Source organism: Corvus moneduloides, chromosome 17 (assembly GCF_009650955.1).
Source record: "Corvus moneduloides isolate bCorMon1 chromosome 17, bCorMon1.pri, whole genome shotgun sequence".
Lineage (NCBI taxonomy): Eukaryota > Metazoa > Chordata > Aves > Passeriformes > Corvidae > Corvus > Corvus moneduloides.
This window is the reverse complement of record NC_045492.1, coordinates 11,393,777-11,405,433: the sequence shown is the minus strand read 5'-3', so window position 1 is coordinate 11,405,433 and position 11,657 is coordinate 11,393,777. Positions and strand designations below refer to the sequence as shown.

The following is an 11,657-nucleotide window of genomic DNA, read 5'->3' as shown; positions in this document are numbered from 1 at the left end:
CCCCCTGAGGCGCCCGGAGCTGCCCCCTGAGCGCCCGGAGCCGGCGGAGCGCCGCGCCGCAGCCCTGCCGACGGCGCCGGGGAAGATGCTGCCGCGGCTGGTCCTGCCCGGCTGACGCCCCGCCGCCGCCGCCGCCGCACCCCCGTCCCCATTGTCCCCCGGCCGCCGCCGGCTCCATGAGCGCCTCCTCCTCCCCCCTCCTCTGAGCTTCCCGCCCTCCACCTCATGGCTGCATCGGAAGAAGGGACCGGCTGCTTTCTCCCGCGAGGCAGGTCGCAGAGTGACCCCAGCATCCTCACCGACCCCGCGGGCCCCGGGGAGCACCCAGGTAACGGCTCCGCTCTCCCGGCGGCGCTCGGGGCGGGCCGGGAGCATCCGCCAATTTGCAGGGAGCCGGTCCGCCACGGGCGGGCAGGGATTGGGAACATATTTCCTGCAGTAGGTGCCGAAATGGTGCAGCGGTTTAGCTCCAAACGGGATTAGAGCGGAGCGCGTCCCGCGGCTTTGCCATCGCGGCGCCCGTCCGCTGGGTGAGCGCGGGGGGCGCGGCTGGCGCCGGGTCCTGGCCGGCCGGGGGTCCCCGGGGCCGCCGGCATCGCTCGACCCGGGCTCCCGCAGAGCTAATTTACGACTTTGGTTGGGAGGGGGAAATGAGGGCTAATAAAGCAGGCTGTTTGCATGGGATCGCCATGGAGACAAGGGAAGCAGAGTCATAATTAAACGCTTTCTGCCCACAAGAAGGTAATTTTCACTTCATAGGGAGAAGCGTAATCTCCTTATGAAGTGTGGGCACAGAGGGTGGTGCTGAGGGGACACAGCCCAGTCGTTAGTATATAAATAGAATATTGTGATTAGATTTTTTTTTTTCTTTAACAATGGCTAAGGGTGTTTTCATCTTAACTTCACTTTGAGGAGTAATTCTAAATGTCTGTTGGTGGTGACTCAGTGATTTCAGATTGTCAGAATCTAAGCAGTGTTGAGACCTTTAGGAAAAAAAAAAAACAAATAGCTACATCACTTTGATGTGATGTGATTGCACAGAAAGGCACAACAACAAGCTGGAAGCAAAGGGTAAGAGCCAGTTTACTCTCAGTTTCCCTGAATAGATGATGGTCACACAAGAGCTGTCAGGTTTCTTTATGAGAAAAGGAGTAATCAAAACAGCGTAAAGACAATGAATGACGTGTTTATCGTCACTGCCCACTACACCGAATTCTAAGCCTAGAAACAGGTTTAGGTTTTGGGTCAGGCAGTATCAGCCTACAGGAGACAATCCCTGGATGCAATTTCGGGTTGAACTTTGCTCCCCTTTCTCAGATTACTGAGTAAATAAAATATTCCAGGCTCTATTCATACACCTGCTATATTGCTTCCTTCTGAGCCAATGAGGATATTAATATTTGTATCTATTTTATGTTCTTCTGTTTGTTTGCCTTATCAAGCAATTCTGAGCACATTAGTCTGGAGTGAAATACAAATTAAATTAAGGCAAACAGTGGATGATTTATCCCTGATTACCAACTGTTCTGATACCCTAAGTGAAGGGAACAAAGGACTCTTCTAACATGAACTGCTCGACTCACTCCCAAAGGGGCAATCTTGGCTGAAAGAGGAATGTATGTTCCTGCCATTTGATTTCTGGAAGCAGAAGTGACTAATGAAAGGAAGGCGTGTGCAACCTCAGTTTTAATTCCTCTAGATTATTTTCCGCTAATTAATTCTTTTGGCCTTTGTGAGATACACAACAAAAAAAGTACAGAACATGTCCGACAAATCGACCAAGATATAAACATTATTGTGCTTTTTGTTAGGAGAAGGAACTGTCAATACCAAGGAGCATTTTTTCCCCTAATAGAGACTCCATCAGATCAGCCAGTGCCCCATTGCATGGCAGAAGCTCTACTGAAATGCAAGAGAAGGTGTCTTTTATGTATTGTGCTCTACATACAATATGTGGGGAGAAACAAAAGGTGTTAAATACATACAGTTTTTGTCCAGGTAGGTACATATAGCCAGTGATTAGCATGTTTGGTAAGCTTTTCAGGCTTTAAATTTGTTCATTGAATAGTATTGAACATCTGTATGCTTCCAGATGATAATAAAATGAACCTAAGTTGCTTAATTTAAATAAAATTTTGCCCTTCAATGTTGTGAGTAATCATTATGAGCAATTTCATACATTTGGCTACTTAAAAGTCTGGAATACAATTTATATTATTTTAAGAATTCTGCTAGATGACATAATTGCAATTTATCTTATTTTACTGTCCTGCAAAATAATTTTATCATTATCATTATACCAACCTAACCATCCATAGACTCTAAGTCGAAAGATAGTCTTTAGGAGTGGGAAATGATATGTCCAAAGTTTATGTTTACATCCCAACCCTGCTTGCAGACAAACCAAGTAGAGAAATGTGAACATGTAGGATTCTTTGTTACTCTAAAAACGAAATTAATTTTTATTAACATTTAAGTGATGTGTTTAAATTATACAGACAAACAGACCAATACCAAAATAGAGTGTAACCATAGGATCACTACAAAAACCATTCCTATTTTACCTGGCATTGGAGTGATGCCCTATCCCTACTGGAGATGCACTCTTGTTTTGGAACAGCTTTTTGAATGTGTGATGGGGTCGGGGATTATTCTGCACCAACTCATTTGGCTGTGCCTACTGAGGAAAGGATATTGACGTAGGAAATGTGGTAATAGATGAAGCCAGCCTGGACTCTAAAATTTTTTCTGGTTATGTGGAGTTGTTTAAAGACATATTTATATTCCTCTTCTTGACCTGTACAATTACAGTATTTTTTTTGTTTAGCCCAGCTTTATGCATGGAAGTTTCAGTGCCATAGCTGAGAGTGTAGAGCTGGCAGCATAAAGATTTTCACGTATGTCCAAAGGAAATCCTGTGATGCAGTGCTTCATTTTTCTTTCCCTCCTGAAACACCAGTTTAACCAGTATAACTGACCCATCACAGCGGGGTTTGAGCCTCACTGGCTGTCTCAAAATCTGCTCTCACTGGACCAAATCATCCCTTTTTAGCTGATCCTGAGCAATATAAACATCAGATCCAAGGAGCACGGGATGAGCACACTGCAGATGGCGAGGTTCACCTTCCCAGTCCTTCATTTGCAATTTTATGATGAACTATTGCTTGGGTGAAATGTCAAAGGGAGTTTCCCCATCTGAGAGCAGAGCTGAAGTTTGTTTGTGAGGTTTTTGTCGTGTTTTGTTCATTTTTAAAGAGGACTCTGTCTTCATCCAGCAAGAGCGTGGAATAACTCAGTAACTGGCTGGTTCAAATAGCCTTAGATGCTGATTTTTGGGAAGTTCTGCACACTCACAGTCCTGACTAATGCCAGCAGAAGCTGCAATTACTCCAAGCCTTGAACAATAAAGGCTTCATGATAAGGTCCTTTATCTAGTGTGCTTTTCCTCACAAAGCATTCACTGTAGAAATGAAAAGCTATTTTATAACCTTGATTTAGAAGAGCTGTAATCTTTACAGGCTACAGGGAATTTTATCACATATAAAAACTCACAAAATTACCACAAGCCACTACAATCTTACAAATATTCCTATAATAAATAAGATAAACAAGGTGTTCAGTAAACTAGACTTGGGACATTTAATAGCTGTTTTTTCCAAAACAGAGATACAAATTCACTGATTTAGATCCTTCACATGGAATTTTAATTAAACAGCAGCTCCTCACAGTGATCAGTTAAGATGACAGTCATGGTCTAAGAAGAAAATATGGACTTTAGATCAGGCTCTACTCACAAAGAGATGATTTCCTCCAGCATTTAAATGGTGCATTGAGGTCCTATTGGGAATGTAGAGAATACTGGAAATAGTGTAAGAAAGATAAGAAGGAATGAGTGTTTCTTTGCTTTAATTGGATCACTTATTTATTCTCTCCTTTAAGATAAAATCATGCATTTCAGCCCGTGATTTAAGGGAACTATTTTATGGCCACTGAGCAGTATTTGATGAGAATTACTGTAGTACAACAAACACTGGGCTTCATGTTAGATTCTGTTTAAGCTCACTGTCACACTGAGTGAGCAAGCCTTGAAACAGGAATATGTCCTCAGTTTGGGAAACAGACATCAAAATACTCATGTCTTGCTTAACTGTAGGCTGTCTCTAGGCCAGGTTGTTGTTAAGCAAGTGAATTTCATCTTATTCATAGAATCACAGAATGATTTGGGTCAGAAGGGACCTTACAGATGATCTGGTTCCAACTCCCTGCCATAGGCATGGACACCTTCCTAACCTGATTACATAAGGTTGCTCCAAGCCCCATCCAACTTGGCCTTGAACACTTCCAGGGATGTCAAGAATTTCCTTATCTTATATGTCTTTCCCCTCCTCCACCTTTCCAGATAAGGATCAAGAGAGAAAGGAGCATCTCAAGAGAACAGATTTCAGTATCACCATGTAAGTGAGAGACAGTTGCAGGAAGCCAAAATATTGCTCTCATTATATCCTTCCAGCAGTCACAGGGCACAGGGAAGATTGACAATCTCATTTGATTTGTATCATAAAAGGGAGGGGTGCACAGACTGAAGAAGAACACACCATGTCAAAACTCTGTATTACTTGAGGAGATACAGACAACCATGACAATCTATGAAAACATCACCCCCCTCCCCCCCTTAATTTTGGGATAATCCATTTGAATTTGTGTAAGTACACATTGATGTCATCACGTTTTGCTCTCTATGTGCTGCTTTTCCTTCCTGGCACCACGCAGTTAAGGAGTGTTTTTTCAGGATGGGCATTACTGAGTTCTCCAGCAGACCTTGCCAGTGGTCCACCATGTGTTCCTTGTCCTCCAGTGAGGATCTGTATCGAGGCAAGGAGCTGTTGTGGTGCAGGCAGTGGTGTTAGATGTTGTTAACAGCTCTGTCATCATAATTTCTTCCTGCCTGATGAAGGGAGGCTCCTCAGCCTCTACTCTGGTGTGGTGTGCTTCAAGACCTGACAAGTTAAAGCTACTGCAGAGTAGCTGTTCCAGAGGTACATGATTATGTCTATGCCAGACAATAATTCCCTTTTTATTTCTATTGATACCACGTGTAATCAGCAGCATTGTGCTCTGAATTAACTCCAGGGAAGAACAACTGCACAAGACTTAAAGCTCCTTCCTCACTGCTTCTAGTTTTCGTAATTCAAAAGTCCTGTAGCAGGCAGCATTCTTGTGAGTATTCTTCTAGGATGCTAAGAAGAGATGCTGAGATGAGAATTAAAGTGTTTTGTTCCTTTTACATCATCTCTCTTTGGGTTGGAGGCCGACCTGAAAGCCAGCAGAGCCTCACAGGCAGCATGAGGAAGGACATCAGCTGTCCAAGTAATGGCAGGGGAAAGTTGTGATGCAATAAACAGCAGGTACAGGAATACTCTCTAATATGGCTTTTCCTTTCTTGTCTTCTGTTTTGAAGCTGTAACCTCCCCTGGGTGGACTGTGCAACTCCATATCTATCATTGTCTTCTCTTAACATTTTAGGGGTGATTTAGCTGCTAAAGATTTTAATTGACTCCTCTTACTGCCATATTTGTTCCTTGAACAAGATTGCTCAGTTTGAGTCTTGAGCAGTGTTAGGAGCCTGTGAGCCATTGGAAAGCTGGGCTTTCCCCCTAACCAGGACTGGTAACCTCAGTGATGTTGGAAGCTACTGGCAGGGGAGGTTTGGAAACTCAAAAGCATATTGAGAGTCAAGTATGGTAGGTTTGGGCTGCAGGTGCTGGTATGGGGTGAAGGGAAGGCAAAGACAAACAGGAATACAACTGGAATCCACAGAGACTGGTGCCAGTTCTCTGAATCTGCTTGAGTCATCTTTGCTGCAAGTCTGTTCATTCCAGGCCCGTAATTCAGAAAATCTTCTAAGTGTGTGCTTAACTTCAAACATGTGCTTAAGATGCAGGAAATGGGTAGCAGAGGGAGGATAGAGAGAGATGCTGTGGGTGCCCTGCCTGTCATCTGGGCTGCTGCTTCATCCTTCTGCAGTCGTTTAGATCACTGCAACTTAAATCAGGGACTTAAAGGCTTATCTGTGATGTCTTTAGTTGTTGCATGAATCTTTAAATTTGATCCTAATGCTTGAGCCAGGCCACCTATAAAAGGTTTGTGTTTGGTTTTTTTTTGTTTTTTTTTTTCACCAGAAAGACTTTGGTTTCCATTTCATTTTTCTCTATCAAGTCTTTTTTGTTAACACAGTTTGTTTCCCCTGCATCATATTTCTTCTGAAACAGAATTTTATCAGGTGTCCTACATCCTTTTCTATATTAATTTATGGACAAAATTAGCTAATCAATGCTTTTGCTCCAGTTTGTAACTGAACCCTATGTTTTGTGTATATGAAACTTAGTGATATTCTCTCACTCAAAAATTCCTATTCAACCAAAGGGCTCCCTGCAGAAAGTTACTATTCCACACCTAAGGGGGACTGTACTCAGGAATACTCAGTAGAGACTAGAAACGTGCAGGCTGTTAGTTAATATCCCATTTTCCTTTCCATTGAAATCCAAATTTAGGCCCTATAAAGCTTCCCAAAACATTTGCTATTTGTGTGAATGCAGAGTTGGAGGTTTTCAATACATAGCACCTGAAAAATCATCACCATATTACCAAGTACTGCAATGGGAGTTATATTTTAAGAAATGGTCCACTGTGCTTTTGAGAAGGTCTTTTTCTTCCTCATCAAATTCCCAGTCCCTTGCTGGTCTGATCCAACTGGACCCCAAGTCCCTGTGGTGCAGAGAAACTTCACTGAAAGCACAGAACTCCCATTTTTTCTGTGTCCTGCAGCAGAGAATCCCCTCTTTCCCCAGCAGCCCTTGTCCCTGGCACACAACTCATCTCACACATGGCAGCTCTGCTCCAGCATTTTCCAGGAGGGGAGAATGATCTCTCCAGGTCTGGAGAGGAGAATGGGCACAGTGTACCCAGGAAGCTGCACAGGTGGGACTTCTTTGGCATGGATTCTCTTGCTCCAAATGCATAATGTTGGTCCTGTACATATAATTTGTGTCAGTGGTGGGGTATCATTGCACTCCTCAACACGATGCACGCTTAACACAAACTGTTTTTTGCTGTTGCCTGAGTATTTTACTTACTGATGCTCAGTTTATATTTTGGGATTCAAGAGAGAGCTTGGTGAAGTTATGTTTTAGTGCTACTTTAGCAGAAATTAAATGAGGTCAGTTAATAAGTATGCTGTTCATGTTGAGGGGAGGTTTTAGGCTTTTCCAGGGTTTGAGTGTTCCCAGTGTTTGGAGATTTGCATTTAGCCAAACTTTAGAGTTCTGTAAAGGAAATACAGAGCTTTAATGGGGGAAAAAGTGGTTTAAAGTTGTCTTTTCTTCTAAATCCCAAGTTGACAGGTAGTCTGAGTGTTGCTGAAAAGACACTTAAACTATTAAAACCTCTTTGTCCAAGAAGTGAAAATACTGATTATACACCATCAAAACCTAGGCTGGATTTATGAGAGTGAGGTCATCATATTGGAAATACCTGGTGGTTTTTTTATGTTTACCTTTGACTCTTTAATTCAGGCTTTCTTTTAAAATAAAAGAAAATCTCAAATTTAATTGCAAACCTTAAGTAAAAGAACTCAGACCTAATTTGCACACCTAATAACTTGTGCACACAAGTAGTTGCTTCTCTGTGCAAATAAGAGAAACTCGTGTCTGTTAAATAATAAAAGATCTTCACACCTTAGCTATGAATGAAGATGGTTTAAGATTATTCATTCAGTTAATGTTTGCACCACACTTGGAAATGGAATGAGTTACATAATGCTGGGAGTCATGTTTATCTGGAAATGTAACTGGATATTTTAGTGAGTAGTTAAGTAACAGTGTTAATTTTTCCCAAAATCTTTAATTTGGGAACGCTGTTTCAAGACTGCCCAAGTCGTTCTCTAATGAATGGGCTACACCATTTATTTATTTATAACATGGGGTTTTTAAACCAACTTTATGGCTTTGTAGTTTTAAAATTTAACACATAGAATTAATTGCCCTCGCTTCTTTAAGCAGGTCAGGTCTATAAATACCAAGAGTAAGTAAAACTAAATATGATACCTTGATTTTGCTTCGAAATGTAGCCAGTTTGGATGCTAATACAATGGATTCTTTGTGCCCATTAAATCCCATACTTTTGTTTGAAATTCAAGTTGATTTATGGCCTAATGTATACGCAATTTATACATGCCCCAGAGAGAACATCATATAGCAGCTTGACACAGGTCAATAGCTCCGTGCTTGAGTCTGCATAAATATTTCAGTAAGATGATCTGAATCAAAGGGTATTTTATCCTGCTTTCTGTAGTACAGCAGTATTCTGGGTCAGGAATGTGGACCTGTGGTTACAGCTGAAGGAAGGCTTGTCCTTATGCATAAAGCACTTCAGAATTGTTCCTATAATGAAGAGACAGTTCGTGTGTTAATTTCCTTGATCTAGTTTAGTTTTTTTTTAACATCCTCAAACTGTTCAATTGCTGCCTAACCAGCAAGTGGACATAGATCACTGCATTACATCAAACCAGTGAAGCCTTCACTGCTTTCTGAGGGCTGCTCCATCCCTCAGGCCACACAGTCTTCCCTGTGCCTTGTCCATATTGATCTGCTGGGAATGGCTGTCACTTTTCATTCAGTTGCTCTCAGAACTCTGCATCTCATCTCTCAACTAAACAGCCTGCACCAAGACTTGGGCTTTAATGCTTAAAAGAACATAAGAAATGCTGCACTGAGTCAGGACCGAGGTGTGTCCAGCCTGGGCCGGTGTTCTTATCAGGGGCTGGAAGCTTGGGACAGGCTGGGAGCAAAGAGAAGGGTGGCTGAAGGAGCCCACATGAATTCCACATGAAATAGTCAGGGTCAGTCTCCTGTGCTGCCTTCAAATAACAGCCACAAGGGTTGATGCTTCGGGCAGGTTTGCTCAGCATCTTGGAGCAGTCCTCCTGTCTTGGGGAGCTCTTGGAAATCAGCCTCCAAGAGAGTTTCTTGGATCCTGCAAGTTCCTTTTTAATTGTTCCATCATGAATGAGATGAATCTGTGTGGAATGTTTAAATAGAGCGAACATGATAGAGTATGCAACACTGATTTAATTGGGTTTCTCTGAAGTTTATGCTTTGCAGATGGGACTTCTGTAATTTTGTAAGCTCTGCATTTAGGATAGAAGAAAAAAATGTAATTTTTTTTTTAAATTAAAGCAGCTATGTAGACTGCGTAGCAGCTTTATGGGATTGCAGAAGTTTCAAGGAGAAAAACATCCTATTTTCAGATACAGCACTTCAGCTTAACTTCAGCTTAAATGTTGCCTTCCATGACAGTTGCTCATTTGACTTTGCTCTCTGTTACAGTGCCTAGAAGGAGAGAATATGTGCTTACATTAGACTACCAACTAGGCAGAGAAAGCTCTAGTAAAAAGAAAATGGAGCCTAGTCTTCGACTCATACAAATTCTCCGCTTGTCCACCGTAAGTTTTAAATGCCTTGTTTCTTGTTTAACTCAAGAAAATTAATGAAAAATCAGAACTGACATAAACTGTGAGTATCACTTCAGGTTTCACAGGAGATACTTAACAGTGGAGAACTTAATAACACATCTTCCTGCAAGGGAGGAGCATAAGTGAACTCCTGCCACCTGGGAATCTCCTACATTTGGGAACATACCAGAGGTTCCTGAGAATGTCCTATTTTGCTGTAAACTCCTGATACCAATTCAGGATGGAATGGCGTGATACAAAAACTGCCTATCCTCACTAAACCCTTGGTTGTGTTTGATCTGTAATGGGAGCAAATATCAGCCACTGCCCGAGGCTGGTGCCTTGAACCCTCGCAGCAGTGGTGAACTTAACAGATGACATGATCAGATGTGGATTTTCTTAAGGCAAACATAGGGAATGTAAACTACAGCTGTCAAGATGGATAGCAGAGAGACTTCTTAGTGTTATGGTGTACATTTGTTGCTGTAATTCAACCAGAAGAATAAACTGAAAGGAAGCCAAGTAAAAGAGGTGATTTTAACATGTAGAAATACAAAGCCATGTCCTTCAAAAATCCAGAATATTATGCATGAATGAAAATGTTTTAAGAAGGGGCCCTAACTAATAGAAATTTATCCTGTATCTTTCTTCTTCAGTCCAAGGAAGTATCACTGAAGGCAACATAGGGTGGTCTGGAAGACTGGCATTCCTCTTACCTCACTGGGTTGGTGCCTCCATACATTCTCCTGTCCTCATGTGACAGGGTAGACCTTGTTGCAACTTCTTTTTACTTTTCAGTCTGTTTTTTCTACAGTTCTTTTCCTGCCATCTAGTCTGAGTTCATTCTTGTAGCTAGCTCTTTTCTTCTGCCTTAGCAAATTCAGCAGCTCCTGCTCCAGAGGCCTTTCTCCCAGACAATTCTTGTGGAAATTGGATGGGTGTTATTGCTGTAACAACAGAGAAGCCAACAAAGCTGGCCTTCCTCCAGGTCCAGCATTTTCAGTCCTCAGTTCAATCTTAAACTGTTAAAAATCTCGTTTATGACTGAGGACTTCAGATTGGCTCCTCTGTTGTCTAATGAAGTGTCAGGCCGAGTGAACGCTCCTCCCTTAAGGGCCTCGCAGCAGCAGCTCTCCTGGGGCTGCTCTGGTGTGGAACCAAACCTGACCTCACACTCAGGCTCCTCACACTCAGGCTCTTCCTACGGGTAGCACTTTAGAGGGTCACTGGTGTCATTTTTCACCAACTCCACCCTTTGCTGAAAGTTGCCAGTGAGCTCCAAAGTTATTGTGGGTGACGGGAGATGAAGTGGTTAAACAGCCCTTGTTTTTGAAAGAAGACCCTGGGAGCAAAAACCCAGGAGAGGCTGTTTTCAATAACTTGTTCCATTTATATTTTTCTCACTCTTGCTCTCACAACACAACTTCTAGGCTTTATTCCAACATGTCAAGGGTCTCTAGTTCTACCAACCTCTTCTAAAAAAGCTGCGCTATGACCTGGGGCATTACTCATCTCTCTTATTTGGGAGATAATATTTTATATAATCAGCTATTTGTGTTACGCACCTGCAGAAAATCTATTCTGCTTTGCACCCTGGAATTTAATATTGTTGAGTCACCTGTTTTTTTTTTAGGATTTTAGACATATTTTGCAGTAGCTTTTTTTAAAAACCCAACAGTAAAAAAACCCCAACCTCCCCAACCCAAACATTTGGCAGTGCCATGAGCTTATGCATTTTCAGATCATGGTTTGCCTGGCTGCTCTAGTGAAATAATTATAAAAGAGTTAAGTTACTGATTATACTTTTAGTGGCTTAGACGTCATAAAATACCAGCAGAGAAATAAACTCACACTTTCTGAATAGAAAGTATGGGATGATGTTTTCACTCTATCCAAAAGGACAGATCTCTCAGAAGGAGGATACACTTCATATATATTTTAAAGTTTATTTTCTCATCCTATTAAAAGAAATGGAAAGCTACTTCTGGTGGGTTTAATTAATTAGTTTTTAATTCAAATTCACCTCCCTCCCTCAAGAAATTCCCCCGCAATTTGCCAGCAGAGCATTGCAGAAATCTCTTTTAGATCTTGGTAGCTGCTGTAAAGTTGTCTGGGAACAAAATCTACTTTTCAACAGATTAATCTAAAT

At 41.9% G+C, this 11,657-nt stretch overlaps 1 protein-coding gene across 1 annotated transcript in view; it reads left to right on the top strand.

The window, feature by feature from the left end:
• The first annotated feature begins 52 nt into the window (after nt 1–52).
• PHACTR3 (phosphatase and actin regulator 3) overlaps nt 53–11,657 on the top strand; it is a 100,037-nt gene continuing 88,432 nt past the window's right edge. Inside the window, exon 1 of the mRNA XM_032126622.1 lies at nt 53–328. Coding sequence (XP_031982513.1) covers nt 226–328 — 103 coding nt within the window. The 5' untranslated portion in view covers nt 53–225. The remainder of the gene's footprint in view (nt 329–11,657) is intronic.